Source organism: Cordyceps javanica, chromosome 2, assembly GCF_051103115.1.
Source record: "Cordyceps javanica chromosome 2, complete sequence".
NCBI lineage: Eukaryota > Fungi > Ascomycota > Sordariomycetes > Hypocreales > Cordycipitaceae > Cordyceps > Cordyceps javanica.
In genome coordinates, this window is record NC_139296.1 from 1,490,139 (window position 1) to 1,506,316 (window position 16,178).

The following is a 16,178-nucleotide window of genomic DNA, read 5'->3' on the forward strand; positions in this document are numbered from 1 at the left end:
ATCGACAGCAACTTCGCCTAAGGCTACACGCCGTCCTTGTTTACTCTTTAGCGAAGTTACCGGCTTGACTACGAGCCGGGGGGCCAAAGGGGGCAAGACGGATATTATACTTGATAGCATCTGCGGCACGTAACATGGGGTGGGCTGTGCTCGTTGGGTGCAAGGCCCAGCTTATTAGCCCCGTACACAGCCAAATGCGGGCGGTTCACGGCACTGATTACTTCCACCATCCAGCCCCCGGCCAGCCAAGCCGAGTAGGGCCGCTGCGGCGACTGGAGCTCCCATCACAGTAAACGTTGGTAAGTCATCTAAAACTGCACGAAAATGACCGTAAGCAGCTAGCGGCGCGCAGTTGACAGCCCACTCTGACAGTCCAGCTTCACAGCCCTAGAGAACTCTCCGAGAACCCCGGGGGATGCGCTGACGCCACCGATGAAACCTACTTGTATAAAACTTGAGAAGTTTTGTCACACCATACTCTGGCTGGCTGCGCTGCATTCAAGCCTCTTGTCATCACTCGTGACAGCTTACGCTCGCCTGACGGTTCACACAAGGAGCTCACCGCACACACCAGTTGCCTCGGTGCCGCCGCGATGGATTTTCGTGCCGGAATGCATGGACCTGTTGCTGCAGTAAGACAGAGAGGGAGCTCACCTGCGCGGCCATGCATGCAGACCCTGAAACTGGCGGGACCAATAGGCGTATCAGCGGCCGCCGCGTTAACTCGATCGGGAGGGTCGGAAGTCAGGGCCACGTACTCCCTCCGCGGGCTGGCTGTGTCGACCGACTATTGACGTCTAAGCCCTGCGCCCGCGAATCAACAGCCTCGCTGAAACAACCCTTGAATGAAGAGTTTGTTCGTGCCCAACCGGGATTGTGGCAAGGCCCGGCTACCCGAAAGCCGACATGAGACCAGCAATGCCACGCTGGGGAGTCGCTGTCTCAAAGTGCCCAATAATATTATAAACCCAGCGCTGAACCCCATTTCTCATTTCTTTCCTCACTGCTCTCGGGCGCAGGGCGGTTCCCAACTTACTAGTGTCGCCCAATCACCGGCCTTGTCCACCGTACGAGCACAGCCTTATTACCGACAAAACGTGGGTTTTACGCGTACAGATCCGTTGGCATGCTGCACAACCGGTGGCTGCGTCTCTGTTTGGGGCTCAGTTCATGATCTCGTTGAATTTCCTCATTGTTGGCGAGTGCCTGTGGCTGTCGTACTAGGACAATGAATATTGCAACCGAATTGGTGAATCTATTCGCAAGGGAACCATGCTGAGACCAAATGTAGCGAACTTGTCACGTGCGAGTCGGCGTCATTGTAAACCACAAAGACAGACCTCGCTAGTTGGCATCGATAGACCTTGAACAGGCGTCGTCGAAAAAAAGCTTGCGCGGCAGTGTAGAAGAATCAGATTAGATTGAGTAGTGCACCGTATGCCTGCGACATTGCCTTACTTGCCGCTTCTAGGCGCCGCTGCCTATTTTTTTGAGCGATAACCCAGGTCAAGCGCCGCAGCCGGAACAGCGAAATGCCTCCCAGATTATACCATCGAAAATCTAGAACAGGTTGCCAATTGTGTCGTCAAAGGCGCGTCAAGGTAGATCTCATGCATCGTCACATAGGCCGACGGCTAACAACGTCCAGTGCGATGAGGCTCGCCCCGTCTGCGTAAGGCAACACAACGGATTGCTGCCGCCGTTCTTGGCTCGCTGACATGGGTTCTAGACAAAATGCAAAGCCCATAACCAGGAATGTGTTTATGACCGAGCACCTGGAAACCCAGAAGCAGTCGTCACAAAGCTCAGTCCACACTCTGCGGCCTCGCCAACGCCACCCACTGCGTCCGAAACTCCTTTGGCTCAGCCAGAATCCGAGACAAAGGAGCGTCGACTCCTGGAGCTGCAGCTGATGAATTACTTTTGCTTCGACTTATGCTCTTCGCTGCCTGGCACTTATTTCCATGAAATCCGCAACATTTGGACCGTTGTTATTCCCAGACTCGCTACCAACTATGATGCTCTCTTGAATGCCATGATGACGCTGGCATTGCGGCACATGCTCTGCACTGGCTGCCAAGATATTGCACCACTGGACAAGGTCGAACTCTACCACGCGCAATACCTTGAAGCGACCTTGCGGGAGTATCGCAGCGTCGTCGGTACTCTGACTCCCGCCGTTGCGGACGCGGCAAGCTTCACGTCGGTCGTGTTATCGCTGGACGCTTTTGCCAGTCTCCGCGATCGTGATCTCTCCGACTATGCGGCTCCGGTGCAGTGGCTGCAGCTGTGCAAGGGCGTCACGCAAGTTTTTCGCGTCACGCTGAAGCTCCTCGAGGGCGATCCGGAAGCCAACATCAACAAGATTGTCGCGACCAGCGGGCCGTTCGTCGAACCTTCCAAGATTATGTGTGAGGAAAACCGGAACCGGTTTCCTGCGTTGCTCGTGCGACGAACGGGGGACTCGGACGAAGACCATGCAGCTTTTCTCGAGGCTGCTAGTTATGTCGGCGCCATACAAAATGCGGTCGAGGCCGGCGAGCGCATGGATATCACCACGCGCCGCCTGATCATCTACCCCGTTCTCTTTCCGCAACGCTTCGTCGAGTTATTGGGCGAGCACCAACCGCGCGCACTGGTGATCCTTGCACACTTCTTCGCGGTCGCTGTACACTGTCAATCTTCTCCTTGGGTCGGCGACATCCCTAGGAAGGAAATCATTGCGTTGGCGGGATTCCTACCGCCCCAATACCAGCAAGACCTGGCGTGGCCTCTCAGCATGATGGGGCCGACCAACAGATGAGACGATGTCAACCTCGGGGAGCTCGAGCCAGTCGCAATTCTATATACAACTAATACAGAAGAGGTTCAGCAGGTATGACGTATGTGTACAATCGCATAAGTCATGTTTTCTGCATGTAAGCAGTCTTTTTCTAGCGCCATGTCCCTGACAGTCTCCGGCGGCGATCAATCTCGGGATCGCTCTCGGTATCGTTCAAGGCCCACTCTTAGAGGGCTGATGGCTTGTACCAGGGCAGGCTTCACTCGCAACTCGAAGTATAAGTATCGGAGGGGCTGGCGGAGAAATAAATTGGTCAGATTGGTTTGAGTATTGTTGGTCACTATTTATCAGTTTCTTGAGATCCTGTCTATCTGCAATTATCAAATCCTGGCAAGCCAAAAACAACCGGTATCATGAGCTCCGTCACGACAGCCCAAATGGCAATCTATGCCGTGATGATCATCCCAGTGCTTTACTTGCTGAAGAAACATGGCAAACCTGGAATACTGGGATGGCTCTATTTTTGCGCCTTTTGCATGCTAAGGATCCTGGGCGGTGCTCTCGCCCTGGGTGGAAGCAAGGCCGCCACCATTATCGCAAATGTTGGACTATCACCACTTCTCCTCGCTGCCTCTGGCATCCTTCACGAGTCGTACGTATAGCTTGTTCTGAACTGAGACCAGAGATCAGAACACTAGTTCACGAAAGCTAAAAAAAAAAAACCTCCCGGTTACAGAAATTCTCTCCGAAAAGCGGGCGATGCAAAACTCGAATGGGCTGTTGTGCTTGCCTTTCACATTCTTATTGCCGGCGCGACCGCTATTGTCGCAATCGGCGCCTCGGCGCTGCAAACCTCCTCTCCCTCGCCCTCTGATTTGACAAAGGTCAAAGTAGGGATATCACTTCTGACCATTGGCTGGATCATCCTGGTCGGATGGTCGGTACAGTCGTGGCTCCGCCGAAGCAATACCCAGCACATGGAGGCGTCGCGCGCTGGGCGAAAGGTAGGTAGCTCGACCTTCAACGCTGCACATCTTTCGGAACTAACATGCTCTCAGATTCTTATTGGTGTTTGCCTCAGCTTGATATTCATAGGCATCCGGGTGCTGTACACGCTGGTTGCCTTTGTCTCGCAGAAGCAGTCCTTGAGCCCATCCACGGGCACACTTGCCGTTCGCGTGGTTCTCGTTCTGCTGCCAGAGTTGGCTGCGTCTCTCATTCTTTTGGCGTACGGCTGGGTCACTCGTAATGTCTCAAACCCAGGCTCGGTCGATGAAGAAGCTGCCGGTGTGCGTCTGAGCAGCAAGGGAGCCAGCGCCTAGAGCAGTATCCAAAGAGTCGGCGTCTGCGGCCCTTCAGCCAATGCAGCACAATACTGTAGAATAGTCAGCCGTGGCATTTACTTTTCTTCTTTCGTCTTTCTACGTCTCGGTTAGTTTTGCAATACAATAGAGCTTGTCAACATTTTAGTCAGTTTGGGTCATGAAGCACACTGCCTTCGGTTTTGTCTGGCAACCAGTCCAGCAATGTAAATAACAGAGCAGTCAGCATCGTTTTCATTGCATTACTATATAAGATCTCATCTCACTGAAGTTGCCCTCATTACTATCTTCTCTACTCAAGTCCGCTTGGTCTTAGCCTCAGAGATCTTAAAAGCCATCTTCGAAATCTTAAACGTAATTGCCGCAAGAAACTCTGCCAGCCTGCGCGGGAAAAATGTCTGGCCAAACCACGCGACATTGGCGAGACCACCGGCCCAGAACCAGTCCGGCGACCTACCAAACAAGCCGCCAAGCCAGCCTTCACCCTTCAGCGCTGCGGCAACCAGCTTCTTTGCGTACACATCGGCGGGCATCGGCGAGTTTTTCTGGCTGAAATGGATGCGCTCGTCATACATGTCTTGCACAGGCTTGTAGAGCGAGCTGCTTGGCAGCTCCCGCACAAAGTGTGAGGTGATGTTGGACTTGACGGTGCCCGTCATGGCCACCATGACGCGAACGTTGAAGGGTTTCATCTCCAGGCGCAAGGTACGCGAGTAGCCGTCAAGTGCCGCTTTCGTGGCGCAGTAAACAGATGCGAAAAGATATGGCGTTATGGCGGAAATGGATGAAATGTTGATGATAAGACCACGGGCGGGGATCAGGAGTGGCACGCAAGCCTGGCACATGAGCATCGGACCAAACACATTGGCGTCAAATGTCTTTTTGACATCGTCAATGTCAATGTCGGTCGCGGGGATGGTGTGATTGACGCCGCTGTCGGCCTTGATTAGCTACACGAGGCTCATGGAGAAGTAAGGGGCAGGGTCCTTACGCATTGTTCACAAGAATATCGAGCTTGCCTGCGGTAATTTTCGCGACCTCTTCTTTGCACTTCCGAATGCTGGCTCTATCACACACGTCCAGTGAGACCACGCTCATGCCCGTGTCTCGCAGCTCATCGAGGACCTCGGCTCTGCGCGCAGTAGCAATAACGTGATACCCTACTCGCTGTCATCAATTCCCACATCTTTCATCAGCAGGACCAACGACTGACCATTTCTCTGGAATTCAGTAGCAATTGCGTGGCCAATACCGCCAGGCGAGCACCTGCCACGGAATGATTAGTCCCAGGCCCCCAGCTAAGCTGCTACGCGGCCACTTACCCGGTGATGAGGACGTATTTCTTGCTTTCGCTCATGTTTCAGTAAGAGGTATTATGCAGAATGCAAATCTTGAGGTCTCCGTTTGCAGAGTTGCGACGTGTATTAAAGGGGATGTAGTTTGTTATCGCCTAAAGTCCGGGGAAGTCGATCACCGCGCGTAGTGTGAGCCAGGCTGAATCTCCGTGCGGAGCCACGGCTGGATACTATTCGCCGATCATGGGGTATATATGGTGATCATCAGCGGCGCCGATGTTGTCACACCTCAACTCCAAAAAAGAAGCGACAACGCGGCTAGGTCCCATATTCATCGAGATTGAATACCAGTTATGAAGGGACTAGAACGCTATTGCGGAATAAGAGTTCCCCTTGGGTGATGTTTGCAAGCTGTCACAAGCTGGTCCACTCGGTTACCCTATAGCTATTCTAGAGAGGGAGAGGATCTAAAGGCAAGAGAAAGGACATAATGGGTCGGTATATTAGGTTCGGAAATACAATTGAGAAGACAACAACCGCTGCAATGAATAATTTATCTTCGAGAATTCGACTATGCAGCTATTGTTACCTTGTGTTGTGAGATATGTAAATCTGACTAGTAGCCACCACCTGTCGGGCAAATATCCTCAGCTGAACATGGCAATCATAAATTATATTAAATACTATAACAAATTCTTTTTCGAACCAGATGAAGGCTCGGAAGTGTCTAGAAGACTTGAAAATCCGCCTATGTGGTGGTAGCTACGATCTTGGTAGATGGAAGTTCGCACCAATTCAACCGTTTTGGATATCCCCCGCGCCGCCACAGGCACCTTGCCATCAAGCCTGCTATCACTGTCTGTGGGCACGTCAGAAACTATGTGTTGCTCATCACTTCGTCGGCCGGCTTGTGTTCCAGGTCCGCTGATGGAAACGCTCTGCTGCGCCAGGTTGGAGCCTTGCCACAGGCCGTCAGCTAGCCCGGTGGAAATGGTCGACAACGGATAACCCTTCTCTATATCGCCTCCTCGCTTTTGACAGGGGACATGGGCATTCGAAGTCCCGAACATGCGCGGCAATAGAATCCCCAGGGGCTGCTTTATGATCACCAAGCATGGAATAATGATGCCTAGGTTGGCTTCAACGAGCGTCCAGATGCCGCGTGTGATGAAGTTGAAGGTAATGTCCATTCTGTTCTTTAGAGAGTTTTGAACAGACGTGGTTCGGAGAATCGATGTCGTTGTTACGCTGTGATATGTTAGAATCGACAGCAAACCGCACCAGCAAAGTGTCCAACTTACAGGCCGCCCAGAAGAAATAAACCATACAGCATAACTTTGTCGCGTTTACCCAATTTCAGCTGCTGTATCATGGGAATTGGTAGAGCGAGCACCATTATATCGGTGAAAATGTTCATGACCGCATATGCCACCCAGAATTGACCCGAGTTGATGCATCTGGCTTCAACAGAGTGATCCCAAGCGCCGGCGATGGGGATGCATTGGAATATTGTAGCGAATATTGACCCCAGGCTCCCAGCTACGACAATGCCAAGTGTTAGAAATGCCCCAATTCGGAATCGTGAGGAACAGAAGAGCCGCAAGTATAACAAGATGGTCGCCACTTTGTTCAGACAGACAGTGACCTTGTATGGTGTCTGAGCTATGAAGAAGAACTTCAAAGCCATGTGCAAATCTTCTTTAGATAAGTCTGCTTTGTGCATGCCGTAACCATGGGATATAGCCAATTGCATGGCGACGGATACAACTATCGAGAAACACTGACGAGCGTCTCGGGTTAGTGCCGTTGCCATCACCATGTATTCAGACACGAGGTAGCATACCAATGAAGCGACAATTGTTGCGTCGTCCCAGCCAAACTTTGCAAACCAAAGCCGCGTTGAGCATCGCAAAATGACAAAGAGGCCGGCGCTGATGATCATCACCAGCGATGTAATGTATAACTTCCAGCCGTCATTGTCGTGGTCGGTGGTAGGAAGTCCCATTCCCCGAGTTCCGGCTGTTATCTTTTGAGCATGTTGCTGTGCCATACTCGGCAGGCCTGCATTGCACTGCCAGGAACGGCGCTGCCGCGAAAATCTCAAGGACGTTCGTTGGTGACAGGGTTCGGGACTATCATGTCGACGTTTCCTCGTGGATGAGAGCAATTTGAGTAGCCACGAGTTCTCGTGATATACGTATACCTGTCTGCTATTCTTTCTGGAGTTTGTACAGGGGAGGACTTTAGCTTTATTGAGAGGCTCTCAAGGATGCTCCAACACGAGACAGCCGACTGAACGCCAGCTCTCTCAATGTACTCGGGCTCGGAGCACCTGCCAGAAAGCTGACTAGCTTACTTTTTGCATTAGAGACCTAGCCGAGACTTATCTCTTAAGGGCATGGATGTGCTGGTCAAACAACACTAGCACTTGGTCTGGGTGTAACGCTGTAGCCACTCACCTGTCGCGAGGCCCAAAAGCCAAAGATCCCAGACGGTTTGGCAGTTGCGTCTGATGTCCCTGGTCCTTCGTCTACCCCGTGGCGTGCGCCACTCATCATTGGGCTGGACAAATAAGCTACCTGACCGGCGTTCTCAGGCCATATGGTTTGCTTGGGAGGAAAGGAGACCTGGCTGGCTGCCAGCGCTGAGGAGAGCCGTTGTTTGTCTCTTTTGTTCTTTTGTTCTGGAACAAGATGTCTCTCCGATCTAGTATTGCCACCCGGTAGGTGAATCAGAGTCCATCAGCACTCTCTCCTGCTAGATTGAACGGCGAGCTAGCGAGTTCACTAGTAAGCCCACCACCACCCCGAGCACCTCAATTACGTCGCCTGCTTGTTGCCACTCACTACTTAGGTAGGTAGTCGTAACAGAGCAGAACACGGTCCCAGCGGCCTGTTTATTAGTGAAGGATGGCTCTTGATTAGCGTTCCTGCGACTCTGCGCTGCCTCATGTCTCGCTTGCATGCTGAGAGGCACATGCACGCACGTACGAAGTACATGGTGCGTATTTACAGCTCGGACATTCGATAACATGCAGGAAAGCATGATGCTCGAACTCGAATCTAATTCTATGCAATCGCACGTGTCTCGGTGTGCATAATAACATATGGAAATCTCATAACGACTGTAGACGACATCCCCTTGATTGGCTGAAAAGAGGTCTTACTAGGACGCCTTCTTCTTCTGGAATCCCCGCCAGGCTTCGTCCTCAGCCTTCATGCACCAAAGTCTTTAAAGGACCCCTGTAGGCGCAACTGACTGGTCGGGGAACAGGCGACTATAATGCCAATTTCCTTGATGCCCCCCACAACTTGCCATCGTCTCGACAATTTCTCCTGCCTATTCCGCTCACAATGCTGTCCCATGCTCTCTTTACCAGTAAAAGTGACGAACCGATAATAAACTAGCAACTCCTTAGCGGCGGCCGTCACTTCAAGGCTGCGGCAGTCCTCTCAGCGGTATGGGACTGAGTAGCACGCTGCGTGCAAAGTAATCTGCATTTCCGAGGCCTTGGCATAATAAACTAGTATTAGTAACTAGTACTCTGAAGGCTATCCATGTCACTGACGGGCAGTTGCTCCTGCAGACCTCGAGCGTCACAACGTTGCCCAAGCTTCATGACAATGCGAATTATTGTTGTGGCGCTCCTGGCGCTGGCCCGCGCCATCGAGGCAGAGACGGCCACCGATAATGAGGCTGGCCCTCGGTCCCTTCTGACCGTAAACACGACGAACGGCCCCGTAACGGGCCATCCCGCGAGCAACTCGCAGAGCGTCATTGAGTATCTGGGCATCCCATATGCCAAGCCCCCGGTTGGTGATTTGCGATTTGCACCCCCGGAGCCCTTCAGAGACAATAAGCCGTATGAGGCGGCTCATTTTGGTTATGACTGTCCGTTGACGCCCTCGTCGCCCGTCGACTATCCCGGGTTCACGCCGCAAGCCCCGCGAATCCTTTCGTATTTTGCCTCTGGCGCGGGTACCAACAAGAGCGAAGACTGCCTAACACTCAACATTTGGGCCAAGACAACGGCTGCTTCCTTCAAGGCTCAGAAACCAGTCATTGTCTTTTTCTACGGTGGTCGTAAGTAATGCAGGCCGACTATAGACGTCATAGCTCTAACACTTATTCTTGATAGGATTTGCCATTGGAAACACAAACAGCCCGTTTTACAACGCCAAGTACTTTGCGGATGCGCAAGACGTCGTCTTTGTCACAGTGAACTACCGCATCAATATATTTGGCTTTCCAGGATTCCCAGGCAAGCCGCAGAATGCCGGACTACGCGACCAGCGGGCGGCCGTTGAATGGCTCCACGAGAATGTCCATGCCTTTGGGGGAGATGCCAGCAAAATCACCATCGCCGGCCAGTCATCAGGCGGCGTTGCGGTTGACTATTGGACGTACGCGTACCATGATAAGCCTCTTGTCAACGGCGTGATTGCTACTTCGGGCAACGCATTCAGCTTCCCGGTGCAGCCTGAAGGAACCCCGCTGGAAAACTTCAAGCACGTGGCGAAGCAGCTTGGATGCTGCACTCGGAAGGACGTATACGAGTGCGTGAAGAAGGCCAACTGGCGCGAGGTTGAAGCCGCTGCTGCGTCTGTCAAGCCCGGTAAGAGCAGTAGTCCTTTGCGCTCGGTGCCTCCCTTTTATCCCATTCCAGACGAGGAGATTGTATTCTCTGATTACGTTGCTCGCACAAAAGAGGGCCAGTTTGCAAAGATTCCCATCTTCTCGGGCAATAATCATAACGAAGCCGGCTACTACAAGATTCCGGCATATGGCAAGGGTGTCGTGCCAACCCAGGCGCAGGTCGACTCGTTTCACCTCGAGTCTTTTACCTGCCCGATTGCGTACCAGGCGAACGCGCATGAGAGGCACGGCGTGCCGGCCTGGGTCTGGCGCTACTTGGGCGACTGGGATAATACGCGTTTGTACCCGACGAGCGGCGCATATCACGGCACGGACCTGCATATGATTTATGGTGCTTCGGGCGATGTCAGTGGTATCTCGCCGGTGGCAGATCAAAAGAAGCTGACAGAGGTCATGCAACAAGCCTGGTTCGCGTTCAGCAACGATCCGTGGGATGGTTTGACCAACGGATTGGGCTGGCCGAGATACGATGAGAAGAGTAACAGTCTCATCGTTTTAGGAAAAGAAAACAGCCCGGACCCTGTGTTTGTTCGGCCGTCAGAGTTCAATGCTCCATGCTCTACCATTATATTAGGCGCACTGGGCACGCAAACTCCCGAGATAACGTAGACCCTGTTGGGTATAGCGATGCCCCTGAAGCAGTCCGATTACTGGTATATGATCTCGGTCGCTAGTTGAAAATGCAGTACATTTCCTGTCCTTGGAATCTATCAAAAGATTTCTTGGAATTTAGTAAAAGGTTTCTCTTTGAATCTTTGTGAGCCGACTTGCTTACTAATTTTTTTTTTTTTCAGAATTAAACTCGCGGGATAAAAGATTGATATTTCTGCAAACATCTCCTAGCGTTGCAATGTCATTTCTTCTCCTGCATAATCTCTTCATTGTTGTTTTTTGCACTTAGGGGCACATGCGTGGCCTGTGAGTTTTATTCTGCGTGTCAAAACCGCCAAAAGAGAGTCATGGTAGTAGCGCCAAGAGGTAAAATCGTACAAAAAGAAGAACACCTCGTACTGACAGACCCTCGAGTTGGTTTGATGATCCATGAAGTCAATGCCACTGACTCATGAGTAGCATCTGTGCGCATGTGGAAATATCGAATATGGCGCGAGGCTGCATGTAATAAGCTGGGGCCTCCAACAAAGGGTCCTCGGCTGCCAAGCTCAGCCACAATGAACCCCTGTGGTAGCCACAGCCTTGTTAACGTAAATCCGTAATACGAGGGCAAACAACATTAGGACGTGGGCCTGATCGACAACTTTGAGCTTTGCTGAGAAAGCTCTGTCGGATTCGGCCCCTTCCTTCCTGGGATGTGCTCTTTCAGCTGCCCCAGGTCCTGAGACACGTGTTGGAAGTGAGCAAGATTGCACCCAACTCGTTTCTTCTCACGCCTGGGACTATAGAAGAGCTTTCAGACTTTTATTACGGGTTTCCTTTGTGGAAGTTGTCGTCCCTAGCTCAAAGATCTTCTTCCGTCAACGTCGTCGACCGGCCATGCGCCTACGTGACTCCAAGTGGTTGGCTCCACAGCGACGGCGATTCTGGGCCACAATATTCACGGTTGCCGTCTGCATTGTGCTCATTGTGACACTCAGCTGGCACTTCACCAACGTAGGAGAGTCACACCACGGACCAAAGAATGGCTCAGGATCGTCAGGAAATCCCGGAGGCCAAAAGGAGGGGGACCTGATCTGGCGAACGCTGCCATGGAACAATCCCCTTGGTACACCTCGACCGTTGCCGACTCAAGGGTCCAAGCCTTTACCTGCGGTGCAGTTCAAGTTTGCGGAAGAAACAGACAGCGATAAGAGAACACGGACAGATCGTCGCGATGCTGTCAAAAAGGCCTTTGCGCGATGCTGGACATCGTACAGGGACCAGGCGTGGCTCCATGACGAGCTCAAGCCTGTAAGTGGTGGATTCAAAGACACCTTTGGCGGCTGGGCCGCAACGTTGGTTGATGCCCTCGACACAATGTGGATCATGGACATGCGGGATGAGTTTCAGGAGGCTGTAGGAGCTGTGGACAAGAATGTTTCTTTTGCCAGCTCTTCGTCTGGGGATGTCATCAGCTTGTTCGAAACCAACATTCGCTATCTCGGCGGCCTGCTCTCCGCCTATGACTTGAGCGGCGATGATCGATTGAAGAAGAAGGCAACTGATGCCGGCGACATGATATTGAAAGCATTCGACACACCGAACCACATGCCGATAGGCCGCTGGAACATTAAAGAAGCCGCCGAAAACAAGAACGAGACAGCGCCTTCTGCGACGAGCCTTGCCGAGATTGGCACCATGGTTCTCGAGCTCACGCGACTAAGTCTAATCACGGGCGATGCGCGATACTACGATGTTACACAGCATATAAGCGACCTACTCGATGCTTCGCAGATGACGACCAAGCTTCCTGGCTTGTGGTCGATCTCTGTTGACCCCAGTGCTGCTCGCTTCGACGCCGGCTCGACGTACTCAATGGGCGGTGGCGCCGACAGCGCATACGAGTACTTTCCCAAGATGATGGCCCTCCTCGATGACCTTGATCCCATGTACAAGCGACTGTACCAACGCAGCATGGCCGCCACGCAGAAGCACCTCATCTACCGCCCAATGGTGCCTGATGACGCCGACATCCTGATGACGGGAAATGCAAACTCCGAGGATAATACCAGCGAGCAGTCAACACTAACAGCCTCCACCGAGCACCTAACTTGCTTCGCGGGTGGCATGTATGCCCTGGGCGGGCGGCTCACGTCCAACGACTCGGATGTTGACATTGGCCGTCGCCTGACTGACGGCTGCGTGTGGGCATACAACGCCACAAGATCGGGCGTCATGGCGGAGCGCATCATTGCCGTGCCGTGCGATGACAAGATGCACTGCGCTTGGAACGAGACGGCGTGGCGCGAAGCGGTCGGCAACGACGTCAAGGACGACGACCTGCCGCCCAAGGGCATCGCCCAGTTCAAGTCTAAAGAGTACATTCTACGGCCCGAGGCCATTGAGAGCGTCTTTATCATGTACCGCATCACGGGCGACAAGACATGGCAGGAAAAAGCGTGGGCCATGTGGCAGTCAGTCGACCGTCTCACAAAGACGGACCTGGCGAACAGTGCCGTAGATGACGTCAATTCCAGGGACGCCGAGAAGAAAGATTCCATGGAGAGCTTCTGGCTCGCCGAGACGCTCAAGTACTTCTACTTGGTATTTTCGGAGCCGACGCTGATCAGCCTCGACGAGTGGGTATTGAACACGGAGGCGCATCCGTTCAAGCGTCTGGGCACCAAGTCGTAGATGGAGGTCGCTTTTCTGAGATTGCATGCGCCGGAGTTGGGAATGATTGCATCGCATCGCCTCATTACATCTCTGAGTTGTCTGTATAGATATCAATTGTATACTTTTGTACAAATATTACCAAACAACATCAATCGGCCTGATTTGAGTTTCGCTCCTACACACAACTCGTTATAATTGCATTGTGCGATGAGAAAAGTTGCAGCAACGTGTAAATGTCTCATATTTGGCTGTCAATGCTTCGCTAGATTTCTATGCGTATATAATAATACTTTTGTTCATATTACCCTGAGAATTCTCGCATGCTGATCACTGCGTGTAGTGCATGAATAGTCATGGATGAACCCGTACTCATTAAGCAATCGTTGGCCTCAAGTCTCAACCAGAAAAAAAGCAAAGAAAAAGAAAACCATGATTCCTTCATCCTAGAAACGCCTTTCCCATGAATATCCAACACATGTATCTTGTCCAACCTACCACGCCATGCCCGAGATCAAGACCTTTTCATTAGTTTGGTATATAAGGCTTGTATTCTCGAGCGGGCTGCTGCTGCTGCTGCTGCTGCTGCTGCTGCTGCAACGTCTGTTGCGGTGCCGGGTGTGACGGCGGGTGTGACGGCGGCGGTACGGTGTGGCTGCCTTGCGCATCCAGCTCAAAGACATTGCTCACCGGCAGCGTCTGCGGGGGCAGCTCGGCCAGACCGCCGCTCTGCGGTGGGGCGTACGGCCCGACATACTGTACATTTCCGGGAGCCGTGTTGTTAGAGGCGCCGGCCGGGGGCTCCCAGGCGGCGAGGAAGCTATCTGGTCGCTGCTGAGGTAGTTCCGGGCTTGTACTGGTGGGCAGCGCCACGTAGCTTTGTCGCTGCTGCTGCTGCTGCTGCGAAAGTGGTACGCCACTGTAGGTCGACCCCGAATAGTGCGACTTGGGCTCGTGCTCTGCGAAGCCGCCGCCGCCGCCGAGGTTGGGAGAGGGATCCTGAGGCGGGAACGTGGTAGCACCACCACCGCCGTACTTTTCGGGCGGGAGCATCGGGTGCGCCTCGTCAGCGGCACCGCCGCGTTTGCGCCGACGGACGAGGAAGAACGCGAGGGCGGCGATGGCGGCGACGCCCGCGACGGAGACGCCCGCTGCGACGCCAATGGTGCCCGCGGTGGAGAGCTTCGTCTTGCCGCTTTCCTCTGTGCTGCCGCCCGCTGGTGACGCGGTCGGTGATGCCGTTGCAGAAGCGGTCGACGGGGAAGAGGTTGCGCTGGCAGTCTGGCTAGCCAACGTCGAGGAGGATGTCTTGCTGCTGCTGCTGCTGCTGGCAGTGGAAGAGGAGGAAGTGGAAGAAGACTTGCTGTCGCCGGCGGCTGCGGCGTCGACAAAGTCGTCCTTGTCAAATTTGAGGGGCGTCTTGGAGGTGCCGCACGCGTCGGCCATGGTGTCGTAGACCTTGGCGACGTCCTTCTTGTCCTTCTTGCCGAGACACTGAGCGGTAAGCTTGACGAAGCTGCCTCCGTTGCCGCAGAAACACGCGTTGAGCGCCTGGGACGAGTCGCCCTGGCACTTGGATGCCTTGGCCGCGTCGTAGAGGCACGGCTGGGCGTCCTTGGGGTAGAAGTCAAAGTTGGCCTCGAAGGCGAGGGCGGATGGGGCAGCGATGAGAACGAAGAATAAGGCGAATAGGAGGCAAGGAGCGGCTCCCGTGGCCGGGTAGCGGTATCTGGTCATAGTGTTGGACGAGTTCAACGAGATGCGGCGGGTGTTCTTGCAATGATGTTGGCAATATTGGGTATTAGTGTTGCTCTTGATTGTTGAGATGGTGTAAGTGGCAGGCGGAGCAGCAGCAAGTCAAACGGATGCTTCGATCAGGAACCAAGTTCGAATCCAGCTTGACGGATGTGAATTAAGCTCCGCACTTGAAGTAATCCTTTGGAAAGAATGAAATTTGGCGTTGTGAAAAAGGCGCAAACGAGAGGAGGCTGTCCGTCAGTTGTCGTGGAGCGTCCGTCGATTGTTCCTCTCTATCAGCCCGATGGAGCCATGCGATGACAAAAGGAGGTAGAGAGTGATTCTTCCGAGATGAAAGAGGGTAAAGCTTTAAACAAAACGAAAAAAAAAAAAATACGCAGCAAAGGTGTGTAAATTGGCGACCGCGAGCCTTGTTGCTCTCCTACCTATTTGGAGTGGAGGCTGGGCTGGCTGGGCTGGCTGGGCTGACTGCGGGCGGAGCTGCAGATTCTGGCTGCTAATAAAAGTCAAAGCTCTCCCCCCCCCCCTCCCCTTCCTCCAACCCTCCATCCCCATCCCGACACAAGCAGCAAATGCATCCATCCGCTCGTCGGGTATGCATGTACCTGCAAACTATTTAAAGCCTGCGTGATTGCATTTTCCTCTTCCCCTCCTTTCACCGACTGCATCCGACCAGCCCACATAAACCCAGGAAATGAGAAAAGAAACAAAGACCAACTCGACGTTGTTTCGGGAAGCGTTTACCCACAGGCAGCATGTTCTGTTACCCAGTCAGTCTGCCAGTACTGAGTATACTGATTGACTGAGTATAAAGCTTGTTTCTCTCCTCATCAACCCGCCAGGGCTGATCCTTGTAGGTCCCCAGTATAATCTGTACTGAGAAACGAAAAAGATCCAACTGCGCCTCGCGAAATACCAAAATTAGCATCAAGGGCCCCAGTGCGGCTGCAGCCCTCCGTCCCGTCGTCCACTGGCAAGGAGGGTGTGGGACAAAGCACACGCCAACGTAGCGGGACAACGCCAACGCATGCAAGCATGCCAACTTTCTTTTTCTTGTTGTTGCCCGGGGCTGGCCTGCACGTCCACGGTTTCTTTGTC

General features: G+C 53.1%; 7 protein-coding genes across 7 annotated transcripts; 4 read left to right on the forward strand and 3 right to left on the reverse strand.

Annotated features, from left to right (window-relative positions):
- Positions 1-593: 593 nt before the first annotated feature.
- V2A60_002941 (Zn(II)2Cys6 transcription factor domain-containing protein) lies at positions 594-2,803 on the forward strand (the record flags this gene model as incomplete). Its single annotated transcript, XM_083254285.1, has 3 exons — positions 594-632; positions 1,649-1,672; positions 1,730-2,803. The coding sequence occupies 3 exons, from the start codon at positions 594-596 to the stop codon at positions 2,801-2,803; spliced, it is 1,137 nt and encodes a 378-aa protein (XP_083110411.1).
- A 392-nt stretch (positions 2,804-3,195) lies between these two features.
- Positions 3,196-4,104, forward strand: V2A60_002942 (uncharacterized protein; the record flags this gene model as incomplete). Its single annotated transcript, XM_083254286.1, has 3 exons — positions 3,196-3,434; positions 3,519-3,786; positions 3,841-4,104. 3 exons carry the CDS (start codon positions 3,196-3,198, stop codon positions 4,102-4,104), a joined length of 771 nt encoding a protein of 256 aa, XP_083110412.1.
- A 296-nt stretch (positions 4,105-4,400) lies between these two features.
- Positions 4,401-5,461, reverse strand: V2A60_002943 (uncharacterized protein; the record flags this gene model as incomplete). The annotated part of the gene is made up of 4 exons (XM_083254287.1): positions 4,401-5,037; positions 5,096-5,264; positions 5,318-5,370; positions 5,427-5,461. The coding sequence occupies 4 exons, from the start codon at positions 5,459-5,461 to the stop codon at positions 4,401-4,403; spliced, it is 894 nt and encodes a 297-aa protein (XP_083110413.1).
- Positions 5,462-6,082: 621 nt separating this feature from the next.
- Positions 6,083-6,816, reverse strand: V2A60_002944 (uncharacterized protein; the record flags this gene model as incomplete). The annotated part of the gene is made up of 2 exons (XM_083254288.1): positions 6,083-6,647; positions 6,701-6,816. The coding sequence occupies 2 exons, from the start codon at positions 6,814-6,816 to the stop codon at positions 6,083-6,085; spliced, it is 681 nt and encodes a 226-aa protein (XP_083110414.1).
- A 2,206-nt stretch (positions 6,817-9,022) lies between these two features.
- Positions 9,023-10,664, forward strand: V2A60_002945 (Alpha/Beta hydrolase protein; the record flags this gene model as incomplete). The annotated part of the gene is made up of 2 exons (XM_083254289.1): positions 9,023-9,482; positions 9,538-10,664. 2 exons carry the CDS (start codon positions 9,023-9,025, stop codon positions 10,662-10,664), a joined length of 1,587 nt encoding a protein of 528 aa, XP_083110415.1.
- Positions 10,665-11,546: 882 nt separating this feature from the next.
- Positions 11,547-13,343, forward strand: V2A60_002946 (glycoside hydrolase; the record flags this gene model as incomplete). Its single annotated transcript, XM_083254290.1, has 1 exon — positions 11,547-13,343. One exon carries the CDS (start codon positions 11,547-11,549, stop codon positions 13,341-13,343), a length of 1,797 nt encoding a protein of 598 aa, XP_083110416.1.
- A 507-nt stretch (positions 13,344-13,850) lies between these two features.
- V2A60_002947 (uncharacterized protein) lies at positions 13,851-15,059 on the reverse strand (the record flags this gene model as incomplete). Its single annotated transcript, XM_083254291.1, has 1 exon — positions 13,851-15,059. The coding sequence occupies one exon, from the start codon at positions 15,057-15,059 to the stop codon at positions 13,851-13,853; it is 1,209 nt and encodes a 402-aa protein (XP_083110417.1).
- Between the last annotated feature and the right edge of the window lie 1,119 nt (positions 15,060-16,178).